This window comes from Aptenodytes forsteri, unplaced genomic scaffold (assembly GCF_000699145.1).
Source record: "Aptenodytes forsteri isolate BGI_AS27 unplaced genomic scaffold, ASM69914v1 Scaffold317, whole genome shotgun sequence".
Taxonomy (NCBI): Eukaryota; Metazoa; Chordata; class Aves; order Sphenisciformes; family Spheniscidae; genus Aptenodytes; species Aptenodytes forsteri.
The window spans coordinates 2,292-17,968 of NW_008794415.1; the positions used below are offsets into that span (position 1 = coordinate 2,292).

General features: G+C 38.0%; 1 protein-coding gene across 1 annotated transcript in view; it reads left to right on the plus strand.

The window, feature by feature from the left end:
* Nucleotides 1-1,332: 1,332 nt before the first annotated feature.
* Nucleotides 1,333-15,677, plus strand: part of SYNPO2 (synaptopodin 2) — a 78,678-nt gene continuing 64,333 nt past the window's right edge. Inside the window, exon 1 of the mRNA XM_009289366.2 lies at nt 1,333-1,452. Coding sequence (XP_009287641.1) covers nt 1,348-1,452 — 105 coding nt within the window. The 5' untranslated portion in view covers nt 1,333-1,347. The remainder of the gene's footprint in view (nt 1,453-15,677) is intronic.

A 15,677-nucleotide genomic window follows, 5' to 3' on the forward strand; every position in this document is an offset into this window, starting at 1 on the left:
ATCTCTGAAGACCTAGAACCAGCCAACTGAAAACACATAGTACAGGGACCTTGGTGGAATTCAGACTGTGGGAATCTGACATCAACCCCCAGCAACCTGGGTGTCAAAGCAAGAGGTGTTTGTTTCAGAAACTAGTCTAGCTGTTTTGTCATTTTTGTCAAAACATTCAGCAGATGTTTCTGCCCACCTGCTGAACACTCTCCTTTAGAACCAGCTTAGTTCAAAATGCAATGTGATTTAAGCCGAGCTGACTTTGGGCTGAGGTGAGTAGGAGCGTTTACGCTGTCAGTTGTTAACACTCAGCTAGGGGAATATTCATCCCTTGCTGAAGAGCAGTCACCTCTTAAAGCACTCTAACTAGATCTGGAGGAGCTCAGCTGTTTACAGTCTGCGTTACCCCAAGTCAGCAATGGGGAACAGAACTGAACCAGGTCTTGTAAGGCACCGGCAAATTAACTTCCCACTGAATCTTTTTTTTTCCCCATGCTTATAGTAAGGTTCCCCTTTAATGACACAATGCAAATCATCCATTGATAACATCAGTAGAGAGATCTGATACTTCATTCCACTAATCCTCTTCCCCTCTCTGGTAGGAAAGGCAACAGGCTGCATAAGAACAGGTATTATTAGGGTCCAATAATAATTCAGGTCATAGCAGTGCATGTTAAACTATACTGAGGTTAGAGAGAACCAGCAAAAGAAGCAGTTCCAAGACAGGGAAATTATAAAGCTTTTCTTCTGTTGTTTTTTTTTTTTTTTGCATACCTGCAGTGCTGCAGAAAGTGCATGCGGGGTAGAGATGAAAATCATAAACCTAGTTCAATCTAAGCGTATCAGTTATTCAGAGGATGTACATGATGTTTCACTCGAGATTCTGCTTTCTTCTTTGTTTGGAGTATGAATGCAAAAAATGGGTAAATTACGAGTTTAAAACGTCTGGCACCATTTACTAAAGTAAACTTACATCCTAAATTGTCACTGGGAAATGTACACTTCTTTTTGCTGTTGTTTTGATTTAGCTGTCACGAGAGTCGTGTTTAAATACAGCCTTTTCTGCCTCATGGCCGAGTCTCTTTGTGTGCATTTTCTCAACATTACTTACTTTACTTTGAAGGTGGGCTGAGCGTAGAAATCTGACGAAAGAGTGGGCTGTGCCCTCGATCCGAGGGAGCTCTTACATTCTTCTGAATGACTGCATTCGCTAGTGCAGTACACAGCAGCAGCAACAGTGTGGTGCTCTGGGTCTCCAGCTCTGCCTGGCAGACGAATCTCCAGCTCGCTGAACATCTGCAAGACAAATTTTTCATGTTCTTCTGTAAATGAATGCTGCCTAACTGCACCAGGAAAATGGGCACAGGGGATTATCTCTGCATTGCTATGAGTGGAGGGGCGCCTTGGGGCTTTAGATTGCAAGGTGGCAAGGAGCAAAAGCAGCCTTTGCAAATCGCCAAGGTAGGATCATGTGCGAAAGATGTTATCGGTGTTTTGTGAACACGAGTGAAGAGAATAGTTTGTTTAAATATATACTGCTTCCAGTGAAATGGTTGGTGTGGATCTTATTGTGACGCTCGTTTGAATTTGCTAACATATTTTGCAGAGATTCTACAGGTGCTGATTATGTTTGCTTCAATAAAAAGGAATGATTACTTTTTGGTAGCTTGCAAGTATTGCAAACATTTTCTTAAATGCTAATGCTTTGAAATTGTGAAATGATGTATGCCTGTCAGCTCCTGTTTGATTCGCTCTATGTTTTTGAATGCACTCGGCATATCGCAAAACTTAATCTCATATTAGGAAATGCTGTTTCAGTCATCTATTTGTGATACTTTTTCTACTCTAGGCATAGAATAAATACAGCTCTATCATGAGAAAATGTTCTTACTATTTTTGGAATCCTGGAAAGCATTACACTGAGTTATCTCTGGTTTTGGAAAGTTATCCAGCCTTAGAAGCAGCTTTAATAGATGCCAAACATTCCCTCTTAGACTTCATGAGCAACACTGAAAATTACTGAACACTTCATAAATTATCTTCATGTATAAAATGAGAGCAAAACAGACAGTAGAAATTCAGAATAAATAAAAAATAAGAATTGGTAACCCCAAGTTGCAACAATAATAGTTAAAAAGTAGTTTTGTTAAAAAGCAGTGCTCGCTCCATTGCAACAGCTTCTCCACTGGTGCAACAATGAAGATTTGTCACGGTTATTAAGGCTTATGTAACTGTATGGAGCTGCATTCTGTTCTCCTAGACAAGAGGGACAAATTTTGTCCAGAGCTCTGAGGTCAGCAAAATACCACTGGCTGAAATGATACTGGGACGCGTCATCATATGATGAATTCTGCCTCGTTAAATTGAGGGAGAGAGATTAAAATGTATCTTATCACCTTTTAGTATCTTGGTAATCCAGTACATTGAGTGTTAAGTTTTTTGTGCTTTGATATAGTATTTTAGATAAGTAGTTTAGCTATTTAAGCGCTAGCTTTCTTAAGCTGTCAATATATTTATTAATTAGTTAAATTTAATTTACTGGATCAGTTAACTTTTTCACAAATAGCAGGAACAGTAAGTCTACTTCATCTTATAAAAGAAGGTCCTTTTAGTTCCTCTGTCAAGAAAAGAACATCTTTCACTATTATTTTCCATGATTTCCAGCCCATAATATTAATCATATTCAGTAATAAAGCTATGATTTATTGAGTGTTTGTATAATTTTTCTCATTACTGTTAAGTTTTTTCGGTTTATATTTTGCAAAACTTGAACGTGTTTAAATTTTTTTCCTACCGATGAGCAACTGTTGCTTTGCAAGCCACTGACAATAGATGACAGTGGAATCCTGCCATCTAGTGAAAACTTGTAGCTAGAACTTAAAAAATTGTAAGTAACGGTGAAAGGCGAGTGGCCTTGATTACATAAAACCAAAAGTAAAAAGCACGGTAGTTTGAACACAAGATTCTGATTAAGCTTTAGTTTTCCTCATAAAAATGGGCTACACAATTTTTTTTTTTTCATAATCACATCCTAGACTGTGGCACTTAGGTCTGGGTTCTGTTTTACCACTAAAATTTGGGACTTGAGAACTAGATCCATGGTAACAGTTGTGCCTTACTTCTAATGGGAAAATCCACCAGTAAAATATATCTAAATTTAGAAAAATAATAATATGTATTTTTAGGAAAAAAAATCAAAGAAGCGTGAGTTTGTTTCCTTGCAAATGAACCCAATCAAAAGGCCACGTAATACAATACTTCAGAACACCCTTTGTAAGAGTACACGCGTATCAGCATCTATAAGTGTTATAAGTATGGTGGATTGGGTGCTTTATGAGTTCCAGATCATTCATTTCTCCACGCTTAAGAGTTGGTCAGGATCAGGGAGACTTGAAAATTGACACTAATATCTGGCTGAAAACCTGAAACTTAGAGTTGCCAGGCCACAGCTTGCTTTGGGACTCACTCTGTCAGCAGGCTTCGCCGTTCTCCCCGGGGAGCCTGGGCTCTCTCAGAGGCGCGCAGACGTGGGTCTCCAGGTCAGGCACCACCGTGAGGTTGAGGCACGGCAAGGTGGGGGGTCTGCAGCTACACTGTGTGTGACCCTTTTTGGGGAGAGGCAATGTTTTCAGCTTTTATTCTGTTATCTGTGAAAACTGAATCTAATAACTCATGAAAGAATAAAGAATTACCCAACTAGCACATAGTAATTTTCCTACTGGCTGCAAAATCCAAAGGTTGTGATTCCTAAACACAATAAAAAATGGTTTGGTTTGGTTTTGTTTTCAGTTCAAGGTTCAGCTTCTCCACTGGTGCATACTAACGTAGCTCCATGGAACCAGTGGGTCATTGCCAATTTACACCAGCCGAGGTTTTGTCAGAAGTGTGTTATTTCTGTCTTTTGGGTCTCAGCTCACAGGAGCTGGGAAAGCAGCAGAGGGGTTGCTCGCCTGGTTGCCGTCACAACCTGAGCACTGTATACCCCTGGACTGCTGCAGAGGGACGCGCACTTAGGCCCCGGTCATGAGCAGAGCAGTGGTTGTGATACAGATCTAAAGGGGAGAGGGATGTGAAATGGAAGGAAATGAGATAAGCCTTGAAAATGTGGCAGGATACAAAAATCCCAAATTCACACTTATCTACCGTTTTGATAAAGGAAACATACTGTTTTTAAAGCTAATGAAATAAGTCACTGCAGTTCAATGCCAGAAGCAACTTTTCCCAGTTTATGTCTTTTAAAGTATTGTTTTATTACATTTATAGAAAAATACGTAAACCCTCCCCCCATTGTTTGTTGCCTAGCTCTTAAAGCATATATGCAAGTAGCATTCTCGCTAAAATCCATGAGAGTTTTGCCTGTAGTATAAAGCATTGTCTTCCATTATCATGCAAAGTGTTAACAGAGAGATAGAGACAAACCTTTTGCCTTCCCAAGAAATACCTCGGTATCTTTTCTCACCAGCGCATAAAATAGGAAATCTTCATCAGCAAATGATTTTACAACCATTAAATTAGATTCAAGACATTTCAGTAATTTATTAGATGTGGGATTGCAACAAATGGATTTTTTTTTAAAGTATCACAAAGTACCATTTTGTTTGTCCATTTTTAACTCTTACTCAAAACGTAAATTTTGAAAACATTTGACTCATTTTCTGGAGAGGCATACAAATTGTTTAACACCCCTCCTCCTCCCAACCCTGGCTCCATACATCAGCTTACTTTGTTATGTCCACTAATGTTGTAAATGCTTCATAAAAATTTATTTTCAGTTAAAAAGAATTTGCATATTCTATATACTGTTCACATATACCTTAATGACTTTAAAAAAATCTGTTTTAAAGACTGCGTCAAAAGACATATTGTGCTAAGCAGGATATCTAATAAATGAATGTTATTTAAAAAAAAAAAGATAATCGGGAGTACAAAGCTAAGGAAAACACTGGTTGTATCAGTTGTGCTGTGTATGCACCAAGACACTAAACCATGTCAGTACTGCACTGTAGGACAGCTTTCCCAAAGCAGGAGACGGTTGGGAAATCTCAGTACAACAGTGACCCTAGATGGCTAAGAATTCAAGATATATATGAGCGTAAAGTGACACGTGACGTCCTTTCTGTTTCCACTGTGAGATATATGAAAGAATGCTTTTTTAATGAATATCATCGATTTTCTTTCTTGTAAATTTCTTTGCAGTTTTTAGTTTAAAATATATAAAACCTGTATGTACAAAATAATGTATGATTTTCTGGACTTGAAAATTCTGGACTGGAGTTGAAAGAAAGTCCTTTCTACTAATACTTAACAATACCAGTTATGTTATATATAATGAAGCTATATCCTTTAAGAAGCATCTCTTTTGCAACAGGTAGAGTTGTCCTATAGATGATTTAGATTTATAATTCAACCATGATGTAACTCCATTAAATTATCAGGTTGCAATAGAGATACTTTACTCTCAGCATATTTGTTACCTACACCAAACAGCAATTTGATGAACTCATTGTTTGTATCTGTCAAAGTCTTGCTAATTTAAGTTTGGGAACTTAACTGAATAGTTCTACTATTCAAGGGCGGTACCTTGCATGACTCAGATCTCTAAGCACTTCAGAGGAAATTCAGTCCTCTTTTTCCTATCAATACCCTAAAAGTAAAAATGAACAGATGCTTAAAAATCCATATGATCAGTTGTGTCGTAGGTTTTCACGCTTGAGACATTGGGGAAACTAATGTTATGGAGACAAGGTGCCTCACTCGTTACTGAATTCAGATCACCTCCGTTCCAGAAGTACTCTGGTCTATATGTAGTATACACAGAGATATTTCTACATACATACACCTCAGCAAGAAAGATATCTTCAAAGGGGATCATGTTGTCCTACTTTATATCTATGACAGCATTCATCCTGATCTCTCCCTGATTATCAGCAGCAGCAGAATAAGTAGTTGCATATGGAGAAACACAGCGGGGTTTTTTTTAAAGTGCTGACAGATTTTAGGTACTTTTTCAGCAATTTTTTTCAACTAAATTTTTAGAAAAATAAAATAGTAACATTTCCCTTCCTTTAATTTCTACCATGCCAGTTTGCCAGTGCATAACTACAGTTACAATGCCTATCCTCTAAAATGCTAACTTATTTGAAAGAACTTAATGGATATTTTGAAACTCTTACCAATGTGATTTTGCACCCTGAAAATTTTTGCTCTACTATGGACATTTTCTTATTTCCAAACATGCCAAATATCATGCAATTTTCCATTGTCTTGTAAATGTTAACTATAGTCCGAATTAATCCTGTGAAATACTTTGCTAATTCAGGGTTCAAATCCAATGGCCTCAACTAGGCTTCCTGCAAAACTTACAGAGTTTGTGACTATTTTGCCAATTTCTGAAATAGACTTCTGCTGCTGCTGCTGCACAAATAGTAGTTTTACCTTTGGCTCAGTAGTGACATGTGACAACCGGCTGCCTGGTCATTTCAGCCTTGTGCACTTGTCCATCAAAACGCTCAGATTTCAATTCAAGTCTGGGTTTCATCATTTTGGATTCATTGGAACCTGCAACTGAAAGTGAAACTCAAAGACTTGGGAACAACCTGAACCAACAGTGTGAAACACTGATGTCTGAATATGATTACTTAATGCTGGATATGTACAGAGGTGGGCTCTGTTGTGGTAGTTTGACTTTCTCCCTGCATTTATCCAAAATACTTGACACACGCAGAACAACCCCAAGTGGCTTTCATCAAGTGGACCTTTACACTTAGTCTAGTAGAAAAAAAATAAAGGATAAGACATGTTAGCACAGTTATGCTTTTGATCCTGAGGTAAGGCAAAGCATGTCACTGTCACATATATGAGAGGTATGTTAGCACACAGTTGGTCCACCCACAAAGTACATCAAAGCTGCTGGGTTTAAGGCAACTTTTTCAGGTCCCTGGCACTCTCTTACATTGTCACCATTGGCAAATGCTCACACTTCCAGGCAGAAAAAACTAGGTTAGTAAAAGCTGACATTCTGGTCACTATATTCTAGTTGAGACATGATAAATATAGCTGTGTTATACCTGTGCTCCTAGCCCACTTCAGTGCTAAGTCACACAGATGAGTACAAACCATCAGTTGCTGAAGCAGTGGTTTTTTGCTCCCTTGCTTGCCTGTGCACTGATGGGCGAGGAGCACCATCCTCCTAGTAAGATGGAGGTAGGAGACTCTTCTGTGTTTCAGATCATCTCCAGATGACATTAAAAGTCATCTTGGAGTTGGAGTTGGTGCTTTGGTGCCGTCTGCTTCTGAAAATATACTCGTTTTTGCGTAGTCAAGTAGGATCTCACTACACGCTACTGTGTTTGAAATGAAGATGCTCAGCATGCTGTGTAAAGGCTCAGTACTGAGCTAACACGACCTTGCTGATACTTCCTTATTTGTATAAATTGACATTTTAAACAGATTTTGAATACAACTATGCATTAGCAGTAGACAGAGCAAGCCATGTTTAAAACATGGTAGTTGAACTTTGGCAGCACAGGAGGGGAGTTTAGAGTTAACCTACATGATTTTAAACACAACTTGCCTTACTTGGACTGTATTTAAAACTGTTTGTTTAAATTTGCTAGCTAATACATTTCCAAACATAGTTTGTCTTTGCAGCCTGGACAAATTCTTATTCTCAAATTCACTCTTCAGACCATCTGACACAGCCAGTATTTGCTGATATTCAGAAAACCCTGTAAAGCATATTTACGTATTCTTTCACATAAGAAGTTATGTGGAAAATTGTGGGTTTATCTATCTTTTCTGGAGAGGATTTTGACCCTGTTATGAGCCTTGACCCAATTTAATAACCAATACATTTTTGCATATGTTTAGATGACCTAGTTCAGCTTCCACTCAAGTAAATGACAAAACTTCCATTGACAAACTGGGAAGAAGCTGGGCTTTATAGAGATTAGGTTAATTTATTTTACAAAACAAAGGAACAAACTGAAGTTCCCAAAATCTAACTAACATAGACCACTGCTAAATAACTCTGTTCCTGAAAATCTGCCATTGCTAGTTAGTAAAATAATGAGGAAAAAAAATTCATACACCTTTACCAGCAAAGGTTTATATATACTTCCAAAGGTTGGGGGTCTGCGTTTTCTAGTTTCAAACTTTTGCATTACGGCTATTGTGCCAGTGGAAATGTTCAGTACTAAAGTCCCATCTAGTTGTTTAAAAACTGCAGGCTGAACTAGCACATGATTGTATACCCTGTTTTGGATATACAGAACTACATACCAAGCTGGTTTTGGCACGCTTTCCACAGTATTTAGGCAAATACAAGCATGCTTTGAATATATGGTAGTATTCATTTGCGCTTGTTTCCAATAGATACTTTTCCAACTCTCATGCTAGGAGAGTTTTCAATGGAATAGAATGAACAACATAATTCACACTGATTTAAACTAAACAAACTAAAAAAACCAAACAGTGTATTCCTACTAAATTAGATTAGCTGCTTTGTATAGAGCTTTGCTTCATTTTTCAGTTTCTTTGCTGGAAACATTTAAAATACACTGCATGACATTATTATGTTTCATTGTTCTGTATTTTCTGCCATTGCATTCTTATTGTGAATGTGAATGTAATAGTAAGACTTTTGGCCATGTTCACATTAAAATATCACAACAGGAAATGTTGTTTACAAAGCCCGTTAGGATTGTGTCAGATTGTTTGAGAGGATACAGCTAGCAATTTATGCATATCATGGAAGGGCTTTCTTCCAAATACAGAACTCAGTGTTCTTCATATTTACAGCAGAAATATTTAGAGCAGAAATTACTTTAAGGGACCATATTTCATCGGTTAAATGCTTAGCACTCTATAAAATGAGACTGATTTGCAGAGATAGCTTCAACTTTAAGAGGAACAATTCTGTGCATGGAATTAACTATGGACAAAGATGATAACGTTTAGATTGCAACCAGTACTTACAAGCACTGTTCATTGGCTGGAACGAAACTGGCAGTAAAAAAAGCCCCTGGATATCAGCTTGAAGGTTTTAAATTTCAGATCTAATGTACACAAGTCACACAGTGGATTTCTTTTTCCTTTTCTGTAATTTTTCCCATCTGTCCCATTTCATTAGAATCCGTAGTCCATAGTCAGTGTGGATGTTAGGATGAGACTAATGCACATTTAGACTGAAACACTTCAGTGTGCACCAAAATCAAAGTGCTATTTTTTGGCTGCCTGCCAATACAACATGGTGTTGAGCATGAAAGCCACAAATCTTCAAAACACCTCAGCACCTTGCTCTCCGTGGGGTGCTAAGAACAGTGAAGAATTGGCTGCTTTATTTGTTGCTTATGTGGAAGGTAAATTTTAACAAAAACCTAGCTCTAAGCTTGCCAGAGCAAATGGGCTCATACCCTGAGCGCTCTATCATGTGCTGCAGTCCTGGGCACAGCACAGGATCTTCTTTTCTTGTTTAGCAGGGAAACACTGTCTACAAGTCTTCTTTCTAATTCCACAGAAATGTATTTTGAATCCTTTAAGTTTCCTCCTTTGCTTGGTATCTCCTTCCTACATCTGGGATGGGGCATCAAATGCACAGGTAACCTTTTGCTTCAAAAGAGTTATGTCATCCTGGACTGCATAGTTGTAGAATCATTATTTTATAAACTTGCCTTTTTGTAAGTATATTTTAGAAATATGGTCCCATTTAGGAAGCTGGATGCTTTGTTTTTTGTAAGCATGTTTTATATTACAGTTCATTAGCAGATGAACTGGTGATGGGTCAAAACTATGAAGAAAGTAGATAAGCTATGGTTTTCTATACTGCTGGTTTCATTTGATATGTTCTCTATAGCATAAACATGCCACGTATGGCATAAATTGCTACAATACTGAATTTCAAGAAAGTTTCTAATATAAAGATAATGCAAGACAATCATATGTCCATTGTGGCACTTTACAGTAACAGAAAGAAAAACAAACGGAATGACAGGGGAACATAATTTAATAAGACCAAATTTCCCCTTCCTAGTACTCTCTGCCTAATACAAGGAGTATCAGGAACTGCTTGTTGTCTGCAGGCAAAGGTGGCAAAGATGAATCTTTGTTTTAAAAACCTAACAGTTGAAATTGCTATAAAGGAAGCCTTAACAAAGGAGTTACATTTTTTCCCATGAACTCAATGGGAGCTTTGCCATTGACTTCAAAGGGCAAAGGATTGGGCCTTAGTATGTATAATATAGTGCAGTTATTTAATTAGAAGCAGATATCATGAATAAAAATCCTCATTGGGAAGGGTGTAGCCGTTTTTGCTAGGGATCTACTTACTACAATTTTCTGTGTCTAGCAGAAGTCATTCCCTTCAAAGGAACAAAAAAACCCTAGACTTCGGGGTATTCCAATAACACTGTTAAATAATGTAACTTTTTTCAAGTTATTTAGTAATTGTACATTTCATTTCCAAGCTGTCTTGGAAGTCTTTGTAAGGACAAAGATACTCACTTGAGTTGAAGACATTTCAGTTTGCATATTTATAAGAGAGTGAAATGATTGCTAATAATAGGTACTAGACTGACATTACTAGAAACTAGAGGCCATTTATTACAGGACTGATAATGTGTCAGTGTAAGCTAAGGAGAAAATTTAGACTGTGGACATATCTCTCAGTTGCAAATGTTCACTGGTTGAAGGGACTACTTGTAACTGCCCTCTTGCTTTCTTCAACTCTGCAAATAGACAGGCTTGTGTTGGTTGAAATAAGCAAGTATTTCTTAAACTATTTAGATACCAGGGCTTTGCTAACTCACCTAATTTTGCCTGAGAGCTCAGGGAACAATCATACGAGCAGCTCATCTGTAAGATTTCAAGTGTAGAACCTCCAGGTTAGGATAGGGAGGAGGAAAGAGAGAGGAGTGCCGAGCAGCTGTGGGTGGCAACCTTTTCAGCAGGCACAGCTGTGGCTGGACAAGTCAGACAGTAACTCCTTGTGTTGGCACACCCATCTTGTTGTACGTGCATCTTCAACAGTTTAACTGACATCACTTTGGAAAGGCTCTAAGGGTCCTGCAAAAAACCTGCTTTTCTTCCCCAAGAAAAGCATTTACATGGAGAATTGTGTAACGGTAATTATAACGGTTGTCTATACCTGTATAATATCAGGTGTTTCCAAGATGTACTGCAATCAAGGGGAATCACATCATGAGTTCTATTAGCTTTACTCAACCACCACCACTGGTGCTCCTGAAGAGATCATCTCTCTATTTACCTCTCTAGAGCCTTGTCTTCTCTGCCAGAAATTCTTGCTCTGCTTTCTCTTACCATTCTCTTGGTAACACTTTTATTTAAATACACAAGTACAGCTACTTACTCAAGCATCACTTTCAGTGAATTCACTGAAAATTGTGGGCAAACAATGCCTCAGACTTCAAACCTTGTACTTGGTTGGAATAGTGGCCACCACTTCCAGTGAACTTCCTTTGGACTGAAAGAAATACAGGAAACTTTCTGCTTTGCATGAACTCTCTCATCACAGAAATCTCTGAACTACTAGAGCTTAACAGATGTGGCTGGAATAGACTGATCAGCATTTTGTTCCACAAATTACATTTTCCTATTTTGCAGAGATCACTTCAAAGACTAGCTGCCATAAGCCACTGATTTAATTACAGAGGATGCATGTGGAAATAATCTGAAAGGGATAAATAGCTTTACATATTATCATATATTCATAATGGTCTTCCCGCACACTGAAATAATACTTGCAGAATGGACAGTGTAAGACCCACTTATAAAATTCTTCAAATTAGACAAAAACTATCATTAAGCATGGATGTTTTAAGCAAATTATAATATGTAATACTATTTAATGCCTAAGATCCTTAGAGAGGAGCGGCTGTTTGACATCCTTCACTGAAAAAAGCCCAAAGTTTCAAAATTGTTTGCTTTCCAAAAAACTTGATACCTGGCAAATTAGAATGGTTTCACCTAAATTCTTAGTCAGTGGAATAAGTATGTTATGCTGAACAATATAAAATGAGCCATTCACAAACTTGTGGGTTTTGTTACAATAATACATAATAAAATTACATCATTAGTTTATGAAACAAAATGTTAGTTTTAAAGTGTTATCTCATGGTATCCATACTGTCAGCCAAAATTAGTCTTTAGATCTGTTGCGCATGTTTAGGACTATCTAGGGGAAGATCCTAGTCATTAAACTGAACTGGAAATCACAACTGGAACACTGTTTCCTTTCAAGCCCCCAAATCCCTTTGCTAAGTGAATTAGCAGTGTGCCTTTATGTCCAGACTGAATAATCACCTTTTCATGATACCGACATATTATTGATTATCACTAGATGGTGCTCTTATTCACAATCCCCAAAATCATAGGTAAGTGAATGTAAAGACAGTTACACCTTGGAGAAATTTTGGTTGCTAGCTTTAACGTTTTCTTACTGAAGCTGCTACTTATTGTTCAGCTCAGTACCTCCCGGACCAAATAATTTCAAAGTGTAGAATTAATGCCTTCAAGATAAATATGTATATAAAACAAGTCAAGAATCACATAATACCAAATTAATCATTCTAAATCTTCCTTTCACTTCTACTTATTATTCCCCGCATACAAATAGAATGTAATCCCCTTAAGGAGGTCTCCATAAATTTGTACTAGGGCTTGATTTGTGGTTTCATAACACTATAATTAGGACACATTTTGATCTTTAAAAAACTAACTAACTAAAAAGGAATATTTCAGAAGGCCTTAAGAAAGAGGCAGTCATAATCCTTTAAAGAGAAAACAGAAAAATATTTCTGCACCTATTTTATACCATATTATGAACATTCAGTAGTAATATTACACGACTATAGAATACATGCAGTGAAATAAGAATAAAAAAAGAGTATAAAAAAACATTGTATCAAACCTCAGTTTCTTCCAGCCCAATCTGACAATAGCCAGAGCAGACAGGACTGGGAGTCCTAGAGACGTACGAAGCCTCCCAGGTCTTGTAACCAATTTAAACTGAATTTTGAGCTATATTAAAATGGTGTTTTTTCTAAATTCCTCATTATCCTGCTTTTCCTTTCTCTGCCCTCACTTTCAGTCATGACTTCAGTCTGTAATATTAGCTCTTCTAAAACCAGGTTATTTTACTAATCTGATAAAGAATAGACTCCCATGAAGTACACCAAAACCAAATCCAAGAATGCATCCTTGAACAGCTAGGGTGTTGGAAATCTGCCTGAGTTTTGCAGCTTGAGCCCATTTTTACTTGAGTAGTTTTAAATTAACAGATCAGTACAGGTGTGATCCAACTCATTTTTTCATGACTGAATCTTTATTTGAAAGGCCCTGATTCAGCTCCCAAATGTGCTACATTTTTAAGTCATTTTCCAGATCACGAGGATAATGTTACCAAAAGATTTCTGATTTCATGGCACAATTTCTGACTACAAAAAGGATTTGACTTTAAAACCTCTTGTCATTCTACAAAAGCAAAAATTTCCCAAACTCTCAGAGTTACAGTTTTCTTCCTCTATATTTACAGGAACAGTGAAAAACAATCCAGTGAATCTAAATGCAGTGAGAGGACCATGAATGCCTCCTTTTCTACACTGGCAAGAACAGTACAAAGGGTACGATAATTAAGCCCGAGGAGATAGTTATCTTTGTGGCCTGCCATTTTTTTTAGTGTTACTACAGGAACAAATGGAGCACTGAAATGCATGGCCTGAGAACAATGGTGCCCAGCCCCGTACCAGCCTTCTGGGTCATTCACTTGTTGTTTGCTTCCAGGCCTGATTTGCATAAGAGGCCTGGAAAAGTTGCAGAGACTGGGAATTAGCACAAATTGATATTGGGTGCTAATTGACTCAAGCAAAAACTAAAGATGCATTGGCCTGTTCAAATCAGGCTTGAATTCAGGCCTTCTGGATTCCTGCATCATCCAGCTCTGAAGAATTAAACCCTGGCATGGTTCATCAGCTGCTGGGTCCTGGGATAAAAATAGAGAGGCAGCGATGGGATCATGTTGTAGCACAATCTTAGCTGAAACTGGAAAGGGTGGGAAGGAACCCTTCCTCTTATGAAAAATATTTTCTTTTCAGGTGTTCTAGGCAAGAGCATGGCAATCGAACTCACCTAAAAATGAGAGCCAAGCCAAATCTTTCCCCAAAACCTTTCACTGCTCTAGACCCAAACATTTTTTTTAAAGGCTAGAAAATATTCCTTGTTCCATGTTTATGTGCAGGTGTGTTTCATCAAGAACAAGGAATACAATTGGTTTCAGTGACTGGATCAATCATGCTGGATGCACAGACAGTGGCAGTCATAGCTGTAGGAGTGACCTAGTGCCTCAGTCCTATGCAGTGCCTCTTGCTTCTCTGTTATCCAACTAAAAAGCTGCTTCTAATAAGTTGCCATCAGATCATTATGAGTAAGTCTTCAAATGAGACTTGTGCTGTCTGGCATCAACAGTTTCCAATGAGTATAACATTTTTAGTAATCCACAGATTGTGGGACTGAGTTTAATATCTGGAGAAGGTCTTCGGTCCGCATGTGGTCGAAATACCGTGTGAATATGTTTCTTTGTGATTGCCAGTCCCTTTTACATTGTAGGACTCTGGTATATCTTTCTCCTTACTGGAAGAGGAAACAATATGCTACAAAGTCGTCCCTGTTTTTATAGTTATATAGTATTACGGATAGCAGTGTTCTCCCTTAGGGATCCACATAATCTCATGTTATACCTGTATGTCACTTAAAGCAAAACTCACACATTGGCCCAAGTGAGTTTCGTTTCATTTAAAAGCTTCCTTGAACTTTTTTGATTTCTTTAGTTTTACATTTGTAAGATGCTCTCAGGCCAGACGATATTTACATGTGCTCGGGTTTCATTTCATTTGGCTCCCTTAGGCCTTGTGTACCTCTAGTTTCTCCATCATTTTAACACAATTAGTCACAATCTAAACCAGTATCTCAGATACAGATCCTGCCACAACCGCACTTGACTGGTCAGAAATATATCTGTATGACTGCTTTGCTTGGACTGAGCACACAGCTAAGGAGTATTTCAGGCAAAATCTTCTCAGCAGCAGGCCCCAACTCCATCCTTCAGCTAATATTGGTTATTGTGAAGCAAGTATGTGTCTGCAGACCTGCTGAGGTTGTCCTTGTTGAAACATCCCTTCCATCTCTGGACCCCTCTTTTTAACGCAGAAAGCTTTGCTGCACTCCTGTGGTGTCAGTCATGGATAAACACTTTCACAGAGTAAAATACCTATGCAACGTGTGTGGAATATGGGGTGGGGGGCATGAGGGGAGAGGTTGGACTTGGTCTTCTCTTTCTTCTCACAAATTACAGTAATCTCTGGCATCAAGGCTTCTTTCTTCAGGCACAGAGGATGAGATAAGGTTTACTTCAATGTGCAGATTTCTGGTTTCTTCCATGCAAAAAGAAAAGAACAGGAAAGCAATCCCCTCTGATACAGTGACATTAAAATGCTCTTGCTCTGTGTTTTCTTTAAATTAATTATTAGGCTTAAGTTAATAAGAAAAAGGTAAGTTTCAGGGCAAAATAATAAAGAGAAAAGGAAACTGGACACTGATTCTGACACTGAATTTAATTTATGAAGGTGCTGACCTGTGACATCTGTTTAAAGACTACGCAATCCTTAAAAAGTGTG